The sequence below is a fragment of the Lepidochelys kempii genome, chromosome 4 (assembly GCF_965140265.1).
Source record: "Lepidochelys kempii isolate rLepKem1 chromosome 4, rLepKem1.hap2, whole genome shotgun sequence".
In the NCBI taxonomy this organism is placed as follows: Eukaryota; Metazoa; Chordata; order Testudines; family Cheloniidae; genus Lepidochelys; species Lepidochelys kempii.
The window spans coordinates 38,033,409-38,051,416 of NC_133259.1; the positions used below are offsets into that span (position 1 = coordinate 38,033,409).

The 18,008-nt window shown below is 41.8% G+C and overlaps 1 protein-coding gene across 2 annotated transcripts in view; it reads right to left on the bottom strand.

The window, feature by feature from the left end:
- The window catches only part of SEC24D (SEC24 homolog D, COPII coat complex component), a 95,095-nt gene extending 82,329 nt beyond the window's left edge, over positions 1-12,766 (bottom strand). Inside the window, exons 1-3 of one of the 2 annotated variants that reach the window (XM_073340990.1) lie at positions 12,554-12,766; positions 7,387-7,580; positions 4,284-4,410 (exon numbers count right to left, since the gene is read on the bottom strand). In XM_073340990.1, the coding sequence (XP_073197091.1) occupies positions 4,284-4,410; positions 7,387-7,537 (278 nt within the window). In that variant the 5' untranslated portion in view covers positions 7,538-7,580; positions 12,554-12,766. Of the gene's footprint in view, positions 1-4,283; positions 4,411-7,386; positions 7,581-12,553 lie in introns of those variants that run through there. The other variant, XM_073340991.1, reaches the window with a different exon arrangement.
- Between the last annotated feature and the right edge of the window lie 5,242 nt (positions 12,767-18,008).

An 18,008-nucleotide genomic window follows, 5' to 3' on the forward strand; every position in this document is an offset into this window, starting at 1 on the left:
CACTGTACACTTTGTATTCTGTGTTCTAGTAGAAATCAATATATTTGAAAATGTAGAAAAACATCCAAAAATATTTAATAAATTTCAATTGATATTCTATTGTTTAAAAGTGCGATTAATCATGATTAATTTTTTCTGAGTTAATCACAGCGTGGATAAAAATCAATGATTTTTTTTAAAAAAATTTTTAAAAAAATTAGATTTTTTAAAATTTAAATTGGATTTTTTTTTGATAGAATGCTTTTTGAGGAAAAAAGCAATCTAAAGATAGTTTTAATTAAGATACATTATAGCTCAAAGAGATCTCGTCATGGAATAGGGATTATAAATTCTAATTCTATAGTCAGACAATATATTCATGTAATGTTTAAGAAAAGTTTTGTAAATGAGTTCCAGTAGTTCATGGATTAGGGACCCAATTTTATGGGGTTCCACAGGCTTCTGTACTGATTATTTAGGTTCATCTTTCTAGCTACCCAATGGGACTCAGTGCTCAGTCTAGACGATACCGTCAGAGATGTTTCGTTTTGCAGTTCTCAAACTGTGGATTTGCGTCTCCAGAGATAACATCAGGGGTTAAAGTAAAGTGGTATGGGCCGGTACAGCGTACCGGCATAAAGTGGCCACCAGTACCGGTCCGAACAGCAGCGCTTTAATGTCATTGCCCCTTCCCCGCCCCCAGGCCGCCGACAGGGTGGCGCGGGGTGGGGCGGGGCAAAAGACGTAGCTGCCCCGGGGCCGCAATTTAAAAGGCACTGCTGGAGCCCCGGGCCCTTTAAATCGCCACTGGAGCCCCGGGCGATGCAGGTCAGGCAGCGCAGATGGGCTGGCTGGGGGACGCTGACACACCAGCCCCGCCCCTTCCGCCCAAGGCCCCGTCCCTTCCACGGAGGCCAGAGCTGGGCCCATTCTGGTAAGAGCTCAGTTTTACTTTCACCCCTGGATAACATGCTGGTTAACAGCAAAAATGTTTTAAACAATATATAGAGGTGAGAAATAACAGACCTCAACCCTATTGTCCCTATGCAAATTTGTGCACACAAAGTCAATCCCTTACCTCTCTCTAAAAGTGCAACGTTTCAAAAAGTTCAATGAATAGAAGATGGTGGGGACAGAATAGATCTGGACAAGGAGAAGTAATCTGGCGATAAATATGAGAAGGGAGGGACAGGCAGTAAGAACAAAAATGAAACTCTTTGAGCAACATATTCCAGAAATCTTGAGGTCTTTCTGAGTGCAGCCTTCATTGATTTGAGATCTACCATACCATTCTCTCACTAGAAGGGAAAACCTATAATGGCAGCAGACCGTAAAAGAGACCCAGTTTGGGAATATTTTAATGAAGTTCCTCTACACCTGTGCGTAAGAGAGGCATGTGTGCAAAATGCAAACAGTGCAACAAAGAAATGCAAGGCCTGGTTGCCCAAATTAACAACATCATGAGAAGTGTTCCTTCTCAGGAGAAAGCTGCATTGACAATGATGAAAGGAACATGTCTGAACATGCGGGATCTTCAGGTTGGTAAACTTTTTTAATTCCATACTTCTTTCTTCTGGACTGTTCTTGAATTCTCATGTTTGAGCAAAAAATATAGTTGTTATTCTATTGTACTATCATTTTAGATGCAGTTGTGATAAAAAAATAAATAGCTGAAATAGGCAGATCTTCCTTTTACAATTTCACCTTTAAAATAGTACTGAATGTCAGTGAATGCAATGAGAAATACTAAATAAGCAGTATGGTAATAATAATTAAATAACTTATTTTGTTTGGGAGAATCCATCCTCAACATACAGGATTCTGAAGACTATCCACCTTCAAGATCACCATCATTTTCTATAGTTTCAGAGTTATCTGCTAATGATAGTGTTTCAGTCACATCATGTATGTCACATAGCCACAGTATATCACCTATAGCAAAAAGAAAAAAAAATCTCCATCATCCAGAAACAACCGTAGATAACTTTGTGATAAGAAACAGCAGATTACAAAAAGAGGTAATTGATAAAAAAAATTGCCCTGTTTGTTTTTGCCGCAAACGCTCCTTTCCGTATGATTGAGAACCCACACTTCAGTAACATGGTTCAGTCATTAAGACCAGGATACAGTCCACCCAACAGAGCAGACATCGCAGGCAAATTGCTGGATAAAGTGTATGAAAGAGAAATTGAGCAGTGTGCAAAAGGTCTAGAGGGTGAAATTGTTAACTTGAGCCATGATGGCTGGAGCAATGTCCACAATGATCCTGTTGTATGTGCTTGGGTAACAACAGAAGAATGGAATGTCTTCCTTACAGAAACAAATGTACACACAGCAGAATACTTACAAGAAGTAGCAGTAAAAGCTATAACAAACTGTGGGGAAAAATTCAAATGTCTAGTACACAGCGTGGTAACAGACAATGCTGCAAATGTATCCAAGATGAGAAGAAATTTAGAAGAGAGTCCCAAGCTAATAACATATGGTTGCTGTGCTCATTTGATGCATTTCTTAGCCAAAAACTTCAGTGTTCCAGAAATAAAGGCTAATGTGGAAATTGCAAAATACTTCTGAAACAACCACTTTGCAGCAGCTGCTCTGAAAAAAAGTGGGAGGAAGCAAGCCAACTCTCCCACAAGACTTACAATGGAACTCAGTAGTGTACTGTTTTGAGCACTGTACCAAGAACTGGCCTAATCTGATGACAATCTGTGAACAAAATCGTGAAAAAATAGACGGCACTATCACAGCCAAAGTTCTCAACATTGGGCTTAAGAGATGTGTCGAACACATGCTGAGTACCCTGAAGCATATTTCTGTAGCCTTGAACAAAATGCAGGGAAATAGCTTTTTTGTTGCTGATGCTGCTGAATCTGGAAGGAACTGAGATAGATCTTAAAAAGAGAAATATGCAATGACAGAGTTAAATTACAAGCATTAAAAAACGAATGGGACAAGCACGATCTCCAGCTCATTTTCTTGCAAATATTCTCAATACTCGGTACCAGGGTCAAACCTTAACTGCTGAAGAGGAGGAGATGGCTCTGACATGGACATCCAGCAATCATCCCTCCATAATGCCAACTATAATAAACTTCAGAGCTCAGGGTGAACCATTCAAGAAATATATGTTTGCTGATGTTTTAAAGAAAGTCACATCAGTGAACTGGTGGAAGTCACTTAAACACTTGGATTCAGAGACTGTTGAAGTGTCAATCTCTCTTTTAAAAGCAGTAGCTTCTTCTGCCCGTGTAAAAAGAATATATTTTCTTCCCTTGGGCTAATTCATTCCAAATTGAGAAATCGTGTGAGACCTGAAAAAGCAGGAAAGTTTGTTTTTCTTTTCCAGATTATGAACAAACAGGAAAATGAAGGTGAAGACAACAGAGTTAGCTGCAGAAGCCAATATTTTAAGTTTCTCATGTTGACCTGGCTGACAGTCCATTTAATTTTTGTTGTTTTAAATATTTCATAACTATTTTAGTTAAAAACAATTTTAACAAAAACAAACCTGATTTTAAATAACTTGAATGTTTAACTAAATTCAAAAATTCATATGCTTGTTTTGTTAAAATATTATATGTTTGCTGTTGAAGAAAATAATCCAGAATACATAACATTGTTGTTTTACTTAAATAAAATAATTTAAATGTCTGTCTGGTGATGTTCTCCTCCTAATACAGCATGGAAAGAAAATCCTCCAAATATTAATGATTAACCTGTTGAATTGGAGATAGTTCACCCCCCCCCAGTGACTTCATAAATATCTGCTTCAATTACCTTTGGTAAATGAAATATCCAAACAATCATTCATTTTCTGATATAGCTGTAAAACTAATCTGAAAAGTTTTCAAAATAAATCACTTTTAAAATACATCGTGTGTACCTTCTAAAAATGAAACCTACACCTATCTCTGAGTTGTGAAGAATATGTATTAAGGTTATAACAACCAACAAGAATGCACTTCTATGTAGAAATCCATGATTAAATAGAGTCTTCCTGACTAGTGATTTAAATCAAATGCTCCCTGGTTAATCATGAGTTAACTGTGATAAATCGACAGCCCTAAAATTTACCTACTCCTTCTTGGACGCTTTCTCCTTTTTCCTATCCCCAGAAGACTGGCTGACCATTTCAAAGCAACTTGTGACCCAAAATTTACTTTCACTTAAAAGCTAAACCTGGAAACTGAACAGTCCTCAAGTTAGATGGGTCAGAAATGGCTGAATACCTATGGATCAGCTATGAAAAAAATATATAAAGAAAAAGTTAGATCTAATCCATGCTATTTCTTGAAAATCACCTGTGTGGCTGATGTCCAGTTGAATGGGGGCCATTCTGGAGGTTGGTCTGGCTATACTGATGGGTGCCAGGAGGTGGAGATCCAACAGGAGCAGAGGACCCAAAAGGCACAGTAGATTTCAACATACCTAAAATAAGTCACATTTAAATACATTTATAATAGATATAAAAATGCATTAAATCCATTAAATGAGGACTTACTGGAACAGAACAATTGGGAGATATAAGAATTACGGTTTCAATACCAATAGCCAAGACTGGATGAATTCAGAGCCAGGCACAGAAATTAATTAAAAAAATCCATCAACAATGCTCACCATTTATGACTTCCTTCTCACCTTCCTCTCTTTTTCAGCATTTCCCATTCCTTTATTGCTTTCAAGGATGCTAGTTTTTGTACACTAATAAGCACAGATTATAAACAGCAACCTAGGCCTCAGCTATGCTATGGCGACAACCTTAAATGTTAAACTTTATAAAGGGGTAAATCCAGAAATTTGACAGGAACAATATAAATAATAAAATAATATTATTATATAAGGTAACATCAAATACTTGCTTAGGAAAATAAACTAAAGTTACCATCAAAATAGAAAGTTTTTTCAACACCACCTTGTGTCACCCCAAGAGGGAATCAGTAACTCCTCACCCTGGCTTCAAAGTCCAGCTTCATCTCTCTCCGGCTTGTGATACTCCTTTGCTTTGGCACTGTGATGACCACAACTCTTTCCAACAGGTTCACCCACAAACAACAGATCCTCAAGCCGGAGGATCACGCCCACTTCCCAGATTGTACCTCCATCAGTGTCCCAATGGTCAACCTCACTGGGCATACGATCTATAACCCTTGCAGCCAGGCTCCTAGCATGCTGCCCTTCAAGGTCCAGCTTCCTCTAATACAGCTTGCTCAGCAAATCCCCTTTTTACATTAGTGACGCTTCTTTTCGCCTCCTTCTTCTCTAACCACCTTCTAAATACCTCCTCTCCAGTAGATCCCAAGCCCCATCACTCAAACTGCCCTCTCAATGGCCATCTCTCCCCAGGACAGCACTCTGTGTTGCTGCATCTCAGCTACAGGCCCTCTATTACCCTTCTTGGTTGGCAGCAGGTGCTTGTTCCCAGGTTACTACAATGGAACAAAGGGGGAAGAGAAGGAGAAACAGAAGGAAAGAGATTGTGCAGGAAAGGAAAGAAAAAAATCAGAGTAGGAAGGTGAAAAGGATTCTAAGAAAGGTAGGGAAGGGAAAGATGAGAAAAAAAATTAAGAGCTAGGAAAGAGTCTCCGAATTAGTGCAGGAAAGGACCTGTGCACTTTTATTCGGAAAGTTTATTTGGGAATTCCTAGCCTACTCATTAAGCTTTTTAGTAAGAAGAAACACCAACAGTTAAGTTTTCCTCAGTAAGACAGTCCTTTTCAGAAAACTGAAAGAGCCTGACAATACAGGCTTACCATAAGAATGCAGCTCACCTGTAACCAGTATCCCTACAGTAGGAGTGTTGCTTAAACATTGAGAAATCCAAATTGCTGACCAACGGTACGGAGATTACAATTTATAAAGAACAATAATGTAACACAATTAATGTTCCAATCAGTGTTTCTTGGATTATTTTTCTTTTAGGTTAACTTTCCTTAAAGTTAAAGTTTGGATGGCTACCAACTTTGGTACTCTCCTTTCTGAATATTCCATATCAAAAAAACTTCTAATTTCTAGAGGTTCTTCGATTTCATTTGTCCAAACTCAGTCTTGGTATGAAGGTTGCACTGCATTTGATAAAGAGTCCTGGCTCCTCGCTCTAGGCTGAATTTGTTCCTGTCACTCATTTCATGAGAACAAGAAAAGTAGACAGGCTATTCAACAAACTACATATACAATCTTATGCAATATGAAGAAATCAGCCTTCTAATTAGCTGTCGATCCTGCTTAATATCTGAAAAATGTAAATCCTAATCTAAGTTTTCATCTTCTTATAGTCCTCTTTTACCTACCTTCTATAAAAGCCTTGAAGGACAGCTCAAACACCTTAATATGTGCTCTACCCGCCTCTCTGATGTTGGCCAAAACTTGTATGTCATTTCCCTTTGCAGACTCAGTATCCTGCCCACCAATGTTGTTAAGTTTTTCTCGCCCCCTTTTTAAGCCTTACTCTTTGATTAAAGGCTACTGCCCTGATTTTTCTCTCCAGTATATACTCCTTTAACTTCATTGAAATGACACCTGATTTACACAGGTCAGCGAGTAGAGAATCTGGTCTTATATAGGTTGCCAGTATAAATCTTTGGTCATTTTCTTGCATCAATCCTATATAAGTTCAATCACATTCTCTACTTTTTAAAAAATCTGGAGCCCCAGTTTGGCAATCTTTTTTTGAGTTTTGTATCCTGACATAGGTGTAAGTACAAATATTCACTGCAGCTACATGTTTGTCCTGCTTTGCTTTATCTGATGTCTGTCAATTACAATGTATTAATCAGTAGACACATCATACTGAGATATAGTGAGCAACTTTCCACCCAGCCTATAAAAACTAGCCAGGCTATTTTCCCTATTAGAAGCCAATTGGTTCCTATATGATCAGATAGCTGGCCTATGTTTTCCTCTTTTTAACTGACCCCACCACTGAAAAGACAATCTCAATGAGTACAATACTGAGTACAGTACCAACTGGATGTTCACAGTCTAGATCCCGGTTAGGATCTCATTAATCTTTTAAATCAATTATTGGTCCTACAGCAGAAAACAGCTCATTTCTGAAGTTGACACCTCCCATCAAAGAGGTTAGCTTAGGAAACACCTCTCTTTGTTTTCAGAAAAGATTTTTAACTCTTTCCTTCTCTCTGCATATATTAGGCATTTCTTATCACTGTGGTATCCAAACACAAATACTACTTACTGTTCCCTGCAAAGCAAACCTCACATGCAGTGTAAGTATACATGAAAGGCCTGATTCTTTCTTGCTCTGCATATTGTCTTATCATTTGCGAAGTTGGTATAAGACACCACCAAATCAGAACAGAGAATTTTTCACTGGTGTAAATGATTACATGAGATGCAAGACAATTAAGAATCAGGCCCTGAGTATATAGTACACTAGTACTGCCTTACCTGACTGAGATGCCGAGTATGATGGGTTTGGGTTGCCATAATGCCCATAAAGAGGTGAAGATGTAGGTGGTCCAAAGCCTGTAGAAAAACCTCCAATACCCGGTTGGGATTGGGAATATGGAGGTGTTGCAACATAACCTTGTTGGCTCATTCCGATATTATTCTCATTCCAAATGGGAGTCTTCCTTACGAGTCTGTAAAGGAAAGATTTCTATCAACTCTTACTCCATAGCATCCTACGAGACTCACATTTTTGTTACTGAAAGGGATACAATGAAAACCTTAAGGCAACACAAACAGAGTCAAGAAGAGAACAACTTTTTGTTCCCATCTCTTCCCCAGCCTTACTGTGTGAACTTGAACAAATCACTTAATTTATCTGGACATAGTCATTCTATCCCAGGGGAAAAGACTACAGAGTAGGGGGTTTGGTTTTTTGGGGGGGCTGGTGATCTTTGTGGAAGAAAACTCTTTGAACTGTTCTATTAGGAGGCGGTGAGAACGGGCTGCATTTGCCCCCAAAGAACAGAATGTGGGTCCGCTCCCCAGACACCACAGATCCCACAAGATACAGAGGAAGTGCAAAAAAAGCAGAATGAGGGTGGGGCAGGACCACTCCAGCAAACGCTGGTCCTACCCCAATACCCCCTTTGCACCAGGCTATCTTGCAGAAGCAAGCTGTGCAGTGAGCCTCCTGAACCAGACATATTTCCAGTAGTGAGGGAGGATTCAAGGTCCTTTCATGCTGGTTTAGCTGGAGCAAAGGGCCTACAGTGCACGGATGAATTCATCTCTATAACTGCAAATCCAGAACATCTCACCCATCTGCATTAGCACCACAGCTCAGGCCTTGGCCCCCCTTCAGATTTAAGCACAACAAAAAGTTATTCGCTTTGTCATAGCCATTTTTATTACTCCAAGAGAAGCCGGCACATATGTCAAACATCAGCTACTTCAGTTATCTGACAGTGCCTCCCTAACCCCATTGCTCCAGCCTGACTCCCTGCTACCCAGCTGTGCTCCTTACAGACCTCCCCAGCCAACCTCTGGTCACAGGGAAGCAGGCTGGACAATGGGGCATAGGAGGCTCAGTAATCACAACACAGGGTACAGGAGACCTGCTTCCTAACCAAGCCTGGGTTCATATTCACAGCTGATGGCTGGCTGGGCAGTCTCCCTCCAGTTAGCCTTTACAGACCCCAGCCAACCAACCAGCTAGCTAGCTACCGCTTTCCTTTATCTTTCTGCTTTATACTCCGACAGATCCAATCTTGTTTTCCATTGATTGCCCAGACAAACCTGCTCAATGTCACCAGAACATGTATCCTTCTAGCAAATGCATAAGTGTTTCAATAGACAAGAAGCTGCCACCCCATTCCCAGGGTGCTGCCAGCACCTAGCCACAGGATAACTTCAGCCACCACTCTCCCCCTTCTTCTGCCCCCACTGTTTTATTAGCATTTGATTTAAAGCAAAACAAAAACCAACTCCCACGTGACTTTAGACCTTCTGATGCCAGGAATTTCGTTTCATTGTGTTTGAAAGCTGGATCTCACCTGTAATAACACTTTGGGCATCTGTTTGTTACAGGAAGGTTTTGTTTACAAGCATACTTACTAGTGCTTTTCCCTGAGTGGGGCTAAAAATTAAGATGAATATAAAACTCTGAAGTATAGGGCAGTGTTGAGCTAGACCAGGGGTGGGCAGCCTTTCAGAAGTGTTGTGGCAAGTCTTCATTTAGTCACTCTAATTTAAGGTTTCACATGCCAGTAATACACTTTTAATGTTTTTAGAAGGTCTCTTTCTATAAGTCTATAATATATAACTAAACTATTATTGTATGTAAGTAAATAAGGTTTTTTAAATGTTTAAGAAGCTTCATTTAAAATTAAATTAAAATGCAGAGCCCCCCCGAGCGGTGGCCAGGACCCGGGCAGTGTGAGTGCCACTGAAAATCAGCTCGCATGCCGCCTTTGGCACGCGTGCCATAGGTTGCCTATGCCTGAGCTAGGCTAACACATTTCATAACACTACTTTGCATTTACATAGCACCTTTCAACAGGGGATGTGAAAATGTTTTACTGATATTAAAGTTATTTACTTACCCAGCCCTGTTAGGTAATTATCATTGCCCTCTTTTTACATAGTGAAGAAACCAAACCAAACCCTCTATAAGGGGAGATTAAAGAGGCTAGGACTTTTCAGCTTGGAAAAGAGGAGACTAAGGGGGGATATGATAGAGGTGTATAAAATCATGAGTGGTGTGGAGAAAGTGAATAAGGAAAAGTTATTTACCTGTTCCCATAATATAAGAACGAGGGGCCACCGAATGAAATTAATGGGTAACAGGTTTAAAACAAATAAAAGGACGTTCTTCTTCACTAAGTGCACAGTCAACCTGTAGAACTCCTTGCCTGAGGAGGTTGTGAAGGCTAGGACTATAACAGGGTTTAAAAGAGAACTGGATAAATTCATGGAGGTTAAGTCCATTAATGGCTATTAGCCAGGATGGGCAAGGAATGGTGTCCCTAGCCTCTGTTTGTCAGACGGTGGAGACGGATGGCAGGAGAGAAATCACTTGATCATTACCTGTTAGGTTCACTCCCTCTGGTGCACCTGGCGTTGGCCCCTGTTGGTAGACAGGATACCAGGTTCGATGGACCTTTGGTCTGACCCAGTATGGCCATTCTTATGTTCTTATGTAACCAGAGAGGTTAAGTTCAAAATTTGAAAAAATAAAATCAACTGATTTTTGGTAACCAACATGAGACTGATTGTTCGGAGATACAGAGCATCCAAAACCACAAATGAAGTCAAGGAGAGCTGTGAGTACTCAGCACCCAAGGGGCCTTAAGTTGCGCGCACACACACATAAACACACAATAAATGAGACATCCCAAATTAATGGGCACTCCTGGAAAATGTTGCCTAAGCGTCCTTCCCAGGTCAGACAGGAAATTAGCGGCTAAGCCGGGAACAAGACCCAGATCTCCTTACACCCAGTCCCGTGGTGATAGCTCACAATTCTCCTATACACAAGATTCCCCACTTGTTTAAGAAATTTTTGTTGAATGTTCAGCAGTTCCAAACAGATAAGATGACAGAGCTGTCATTTGTTCCTTAGCTACTAAGGCAAAGCTTGAAAAAGAGAGAAAGCCCAGAGGGTGCTTTGTTGCCAGTAGTACTTTTTTTTTTCCCCAGCAGAGCGAGACGTGGCAACATGAGCTTTGGTCACTCTAGAATAGATTTACCTAACAGTCAGCTCTAACGTACAGTATGTAGGAAGAGAGAAATATTCACTCTAAGAAGGTTTCAGCAGCCAACACCTTTCTTAGCCCTGACAGTATCCAAGGGAAATGACTTCCTCCACTACTCAGTCACCCAAAAAAAAAAAAAAAACCATCAAAAAAACCTTGCCACGTCAAACTTCCCACACATTAAAAAAAAACAGAGAGATAATGTGTAAGAAGGAGAGGGACTCTCAAACACAAACATAATGCCAACTTACTGTTCTGACTCATCTCATACTGTATTTCATATCTATAATAAATAACCCTCCTCATACACAGATATACATATATATAGAACACACAGGGAAACCTGCTCCAAAATACTACCCAAGATACCAGCATAAAATGATCCACTAGTCAATGCTGGACTTTAATTAGAGATGTACAAAACTGTACAGGAAACTACACAGGAAATTTTAAGATCGCCTCTTAAACCAGGGGTTTTCTATTGTATGTGCTGTCCTTTTCACAAGTTTCTCTATTGATATACCTACATATAAATATAAATAGAAAAAAGTTTTATTTTCTCCCTTCTCTTGCTATTATGTCTTTCCCAATCCCAAACAACAAAGCCCTCCCTGACACTTCACTAACTCAAATGATATCAGTAGTCAGCTAGGTTGTAATCCTTCAGCTGTGTCTATTCAGCATAATTGCTGTGCCCATGCAAAGTTCCACTGAAATCGATGCGGCTCTCGAAAATCACACAGGCCCATCCACACAGATTCCACTATAAGATCAGGGACTTTAACTATAATATAAAAACACTCTCACCCCAATGGAAGGGAGTTGGTTGTTATTTTTATGATTTAAGTGCTACTGTGTTTTTGGTGTTGCACAATCCATAGAGGGAGACAGAGTCCCTGCCCCTAGCACCTTACACTTAGATAATTAGTACAATTTTGGCATATTATATACTAGAAAGCCAGACAACAGTCCAAGCTGAAAGCAGTGAAGACTGTGTGTATATTTTATATAGAAGTATATTTAATTGGAGTTAATTCATCTTGCAAGGAGTTGTGGAAGAGTAAATGTAATTCCCCCCACAATTTATTATTAAGACTGCAGTTATTGTTTACTTCAATATAATAGGCTCAATTACAACACAGTGTAACGCAACAGCAATGCCCTCTCCTTCTTCATCCCATTACTGTACTGTGTATAGAATGCATCTTCCCCTTAATAATACTGTGTATGAGAGACATTCCTCCAACCTGGGTTACTCATGTAGGAAATACATTTTCACCTGGGCTCCCCCCTAGTTCCGTGCATGTAGGGTGCATGCTCCCCTGATCTCACTGTTACCTAGTATATGGGGTACACCCCTTCCCATTGCTCTCATGTGCTGGATGCATGTCCCTCACCCTGGGATGTGTGTATAAGAGGCACTCCAGTCTGCTGCTCCCCAATACTGTGCATACAGGATACAAGTCCCTCACAATACTCCAACTCCGTGTTGAGAACATACTCCAACGCTGCATATATAGGATGCACTCTTCCCCCAAGTCTCCAGTTCTGTATATACCTTATACACCCCCCTCCCCATGTCCTCCCAATGCTATGTACATAGACAGTATCCACTCCTTCCCCAAGTTTCCAGTGCTGTTCATATAAGACACATCCCAAACTGTACTCCAATTATGTGTATATAGGCTGCACCACCAAGTCCCAGTTGGTGCGTATTCAGGGTGCACCCTCACGCCGCACCCCCCAAGCTGTACTCATAGGTCGTGCACCACCCTGCAGCCCCCGCCAGTGCTGTGTGTCTAGGACGCAGCCCCTGCAGCACTTTAACAGGTAGTATATATCGGGTGCACCCCCTTGCTGAGCGCACATAACGCAGCCTGCTCCCCACCACCGCCCCAGGTTTCCATTACCTGTGCACTGTGTGCAGCCCCCCTCCCCCGTGTCTCTGGGGCTCGCACGCTCGGGGCCGGTCACACAGCAGCTGTCTCCGGCGCGAGGCTCCCGGCTCCTCTCGGCTCGCGGCCGCCCAGTGAACTGCCACGTCTAACAGCGAGCGCCGGGAGCGAGCGCCGGGAGCCGCCGCGGACACGCGCCGGCGCACACAGCCCGGCTCGAACCACGCTCCCTCACTCAGGCGCATGCCCGAGAGAGGAGGCCGAGCAAGCGCAGTCACAACCCTGAAGCCGCCGCCCTCACCTGCCTGCCGAATCGGCTCCCTAAGCAGAGCGGGGCGAGGACTGGAGAAGGAAGGGTAGAGGAGCCGCAGTGGGGCTGGGGTGGGGGGAGTGGTGCAGCAGCTAGGGGGCTGTGCAGCTGTCAGGAAGGGGAAAGGGATGAAAATTAATGCAGAGAGGGAGGAAAACGCGGCAGGGTCTCGTTATTTGCTGTTTCCTTAAAGCCCCAGCTCCTGGAGTCCTGAGACTCTCCGCTTATGCTTAAAGAGGCTGTCACTGAGTCTGGCTGGTGGTGGTGGAGGGGAGCTGGAAAACATGACCCCCTGCTGGCTCAAAACCATTAGTGAAATACTGTATCCAGTGTTGGCATCCACAAAAGAGTTTGAAAAATAAGAAAGGGTTCAGAAAATAGCTACAAGAATGATTCAAGTGGGAGACTGAAGCAGCTCAACCTATTTAGCTTATCAAAGAGAACATTAAATGGTGACTTGATCACTGTCTAAGACCCTAGCTGGGGGAAAGATTTCTGATGGTGCAGGGCTTGAGTGTAGACATGGCTTAAACTTCTCAGGGATGTAGATTTTTCACACCCCTAAGTGACATAGCTGTGTCAATTTAACTTTTTATGTAGACCTGGCCTTATTCTGGTCTCAGTCTCTCCCTGTTTTTTGCCTGCAACCCAGCATGTCTTTTTCACACACGTCCACTTGGTCAGAATAATATTCTGAGGAAACCTCCACCTAGTTTCTGAGCAGACTATTAGGCCTTGTTTTAGATGTGGCCCCTTAACTGTCTCTGCCAGCTATTTTAAGCAAAGGGCATGTTCAAACACCAGGTTCAATATGGTTTTAACTCAACCCATAACAAAGTTTAACCCAGCTCATAAAAATACTTAAAATACTCAAATATATTTTTAAAGTGACAGAAGCCATAACCACCGAGGGAAAAAAACAAGGCTTAATTTGGAGTCCCTGAGCTATATGCACATTTTCATATTGTCAGGGCCCTACCAATTTCATGGCCAAGAAAAATGTGTCACAGGCTGTAAAATAAGCCCTTCCCCATGAAATCTGATCTCTCCCTTGCTGCTGGGAGTACCCCAGCTGGGGGGCTCCTCTCTGCAAGTCCCAGCTGGCCTGGGGAGGGACAGGGCTTGTCCATCCCCTGCACGGCCACTGTCCAGGAGTCAGGGGTGCGGTTGAGGGAGGGGGAGGGAGATCAGAGCCACCTCGGAGTGCCTCCCCCGCTGGAGGAAGCTCCAGCTGGGCAGCAGCCCTGGAAGTTCCTTCAGCTGGAGGAGGCTTGTGAAGGTGGGTCCGATCTCCTGCTGCTGCCAGGAGCACCCCAGCCAGGGGGCTCCTAGCTGCTAGTCCCTGTTGGGCTGGGGAAGGATAGGACGCACCTCTGGGTACCTTTGGGCTTGGGAGCCCACGTTTACAACATCATAAAATTTCAGATGTAAACAACTGAAAACATGAAACTGACCAATTTTTAAACCCTCTGGCTGTGAAATTGATCAAAATGGACAGTGAATTTGGTAGGGCCCTACATATCATGAACAGAGACCCTTAGTATAGGGTGATCTCATGGGCCACTTGTGAATCTGATACCACCCTTACCAGCAGCAAACAGACCTTGGTTCAATGAAAAACTGTAATTTTAGGACAATATTAAAGAGAACCCAGATTAAAAAGTCCAAACAGACCCAGTGAAACCATTTAAATTGATCAAAAAGGCCTCCGGAGACTGAGGGAATCATAAATCACGCTGCACCTTGCAGAAAGGATTACCATTTGAAGACTAACAGATGTTTCACTGCTGAAAGTGGTACCCTCATAGTTTGGTATAGGGAGAGGTCTGTTTCCTTTAATCTTTTGCAAGACATACATTGCGGAGTTTCCACAATGTGATAAGTATCAGAGGGGTAGCCGTGTTAGTCTGGACCTGTAAAAGCGATGTGACCATTGCTTATTAGCACTGTAGTGTCCAGGAAGTGGATCTCTTGTGTGGACTGGTCCAGGCTGAGGTTGATGGTGGGATGGAAATTGTTGAAATCATGGTGGAATTCCTCAAGGGCTTCTTTTCCGTGGGTCCAGATGATGAAGATGTCATCAATAGAGCGCAAGTAGAGTAGGGGCATTAGGGGACGAGAGCTGAGGAAGCGTTGTTCTAAGTCAGCCATAAAAATGTTGGCACAGTGTGGGGCCATGCGGGTACCCATAGCAGTGCTGCTGATTTGAAGGTATACATTGTCCCCAAAAATGAAATAGTTATGGGTGAGGACAAAGTCACAAAGTTCAGCCACCAGGTTAGCCGTGACATTATTGGGGATACTGTTCCTGACGTCTTGTAGTCCATCTTTGTGTGGACTGTTGGTGTAGAGGGCTTCTACATCCATAGTGGCCAGGATGGTGTTTTCAGGAAGATGGCCAGTAGATGTCTGTGTGAATTGTATAGAGTTCCAGGCAGGGGTAGTCCATGATGAAAAAAAGAGAGACAAAGCTGGCATTGAAGCTGTGCAGAAGCCTGCCTGTTCATGTCTATAGTAAAGTTTGTAATTTTATTTAAGGAATGTTTCCTATAAGGCAGACTGATTCCATATCTCACAGCATATAGTACACAACCTTAAAGTGTGTGTGTGTGGGTGAAGGGGTACGGGGGAGGGGGAAGGACCTCTACATAGGTCAATGATTTGTTTGTAAGGGGAGCTTTCCTTTCCAAGCTCTTTGATCCCTGGCTCCAAATGTTCACTGAGTCCTCTGGCTGGGACATTATTTTCCCTATTATTATAAATGATCTTATATTTTCATTTTTTATTTGCAAATTACATCATAGTATGCTATTTAACTTAATGTGCAACTTTTAGACCTTTATGTATCTTCCCTTCTGCCCCTCAGAATAAACCAATGGGACGGGCAGTCTCTCCCCTGATCACTTGTCACTCGAATAACGAGTCCAAAGAGCTAGAACTCCAGGATAACTAGCTAGATGGGACTGGTTGTTTTGATTGCCACAGTTATGGGACCCGGCACAGAATCATCATATATGACTAGGCTGCTAGTAATAAATATAAATTGTGGAGGTTGCTGAGTGCTAGGTCCAGGTCATATTCAAGGGGCTTTAAGAAAGAACTAGACTTGAGGCCTGATTATTGCCCCAACCCAAATAACTCGTACCAGTTCTTTACAGGAGGCTGGGTGCTCTCAGGATATTGGGGTGCTTTTATTTATATTGTTATCTCCTCCCTTTTCCCAGTTTGGTGACTCTGCTTGAGTGCCCTGTTCTGTTGAAGTGCCTCTTCTGGTACTCCATCAGAGACACTTTAAAATTACTACCGCCCTCTTTTTTTATGGTTCCCGCTGTTGGAGCCTCGGACTTGGTCAAACTCCTCCTGACTACATGCTCACATTCTCAGAACACCTTGATGGATTAACCCACTGTTCTTGGAGAGATTTGTAGGCTGAGGATCATACAGTTTCAGGCCACTCCTTTTGTCATTTGCAGTAGACCTAATTGACTTGCTTCACCCACAAATAGCTGAGTAAGGCTATGACAGCAGCCCCCACTAAGCAGACTTAATTGATAATGATTTTATATTTATATAGCACCTATATAACTCAAAGAATCACAAAACACTTTACAAGCTGTTATAGAAGTTATATAAGGCAATCACTTCATCACTATAATGGCGCCACTTCTGAAGTGAGAGGTGGCACCTTTTTAACAATGAATAGCAACACTAAACAATAGTTTAAAAGGCAGGAGGAGAAACATGCCATATCCATTTGAAAATGCAAGGTGAACTCAGATAAGCAGAAAGTAATTTACCCAAGATGGAATTTTGCCAGCACAGAGAGTTTAATACCCTACATTGGGAACGTGCCTTAGACTTTTTAATGACTACTGGTGGTTTAGGATCTTGTTTATTCACCTTATTTAAAAAGTCACCACTCTCTGTAACATAGACCACGCTGAGGTATTGAGTCCTTGCTGAATCAGAGGGAGAAGTGCTACTCACTAAATCACTTTCTGCAATATCTGGGTGTTCCTTGTTCATCTCCCATCCTTAGCACAGAGCTGGCCTGATGCTATTTAGTTTATGAGAGCAGATGGGAACCCAGCGTAAAGTGGTATTGCTGCAGGTCACTTTGTTTATACCTGTACCCAGTGACTAATTTGGAGACCTTCCCCTAGGTCAATATGGAAACGATTCATTTTGTGACAGAAGTATTTTTCCAAATAAGTAAATACAAAAGAAACATTTTATTCCTCAATTCTGTTGATTTCTGTTGTATGTATATATAAGAGCTGGAGGTTTTCCAGTTTTAGAAAAATCTGAAGACAATAGAGAATTGTGGTTCAACATACAAATGCTGCAGAATTTGCAAACATTTAATCTTAACTGTAATTGAATATCACAACACCCAGGAGACAGGGAAAAAAACATTGCTCTTATTTTACAGGTGGGTAAACTGCGGCATGGAGAGGTGAAGACTAACATTTTAAAGAGTTTCCACTAATTTTGAACACCTTAATTTTTGAGTTCCCAATCTGAGGCACCTCAGAGTTTGCTGAGCATGCATAACTCCCATTGACTTCAGTGGGAGTTTTGCTTGAGTAGAGAACGCTGAATATGACCCCTTAGTTCTGATTTTGCAAAGACACGTGCTTAGCTTTATGTACACAGGTAGTCCTTCTGAAGTCATTGGGACCGCTCGTGCATAAAATTAAGCACATGTGTAAGTCTTCGAACGATCGAGACCTTAGTATGTATCAAGATAACCTTTCTATTCATTAGTTTGTACGTGAGATGTTGCTAATAAACAAAGGCATAAATAGCCTAATTTGGCAGATGGTTTATGAACTCCATTCTTCTCTGAAAAATCATAACAAAAATTAAGAAGTGGTGTCAGTTTGTATAAAAATCCTTCAAAAGCCAAGTGCAGCATCACTCCATTACACATGAGGGAGGTGCAACATTATTTTCAAGACTGAACTCATTAAGTGTGAAACATGATGCAGCTATTTTATCCACTAGGCTACTCTATCTTTAGTGATCATGCATGGGAGTTTACAGGATTATTTTGGTCACTGAAGGTCTTCCATATTTTTCTAATTAATTCAGTAGAATCATGTGGAGCAATACAAGAAAAGAAAGTACTATTAAAATGAATGTAGTGGTTATTCCCAG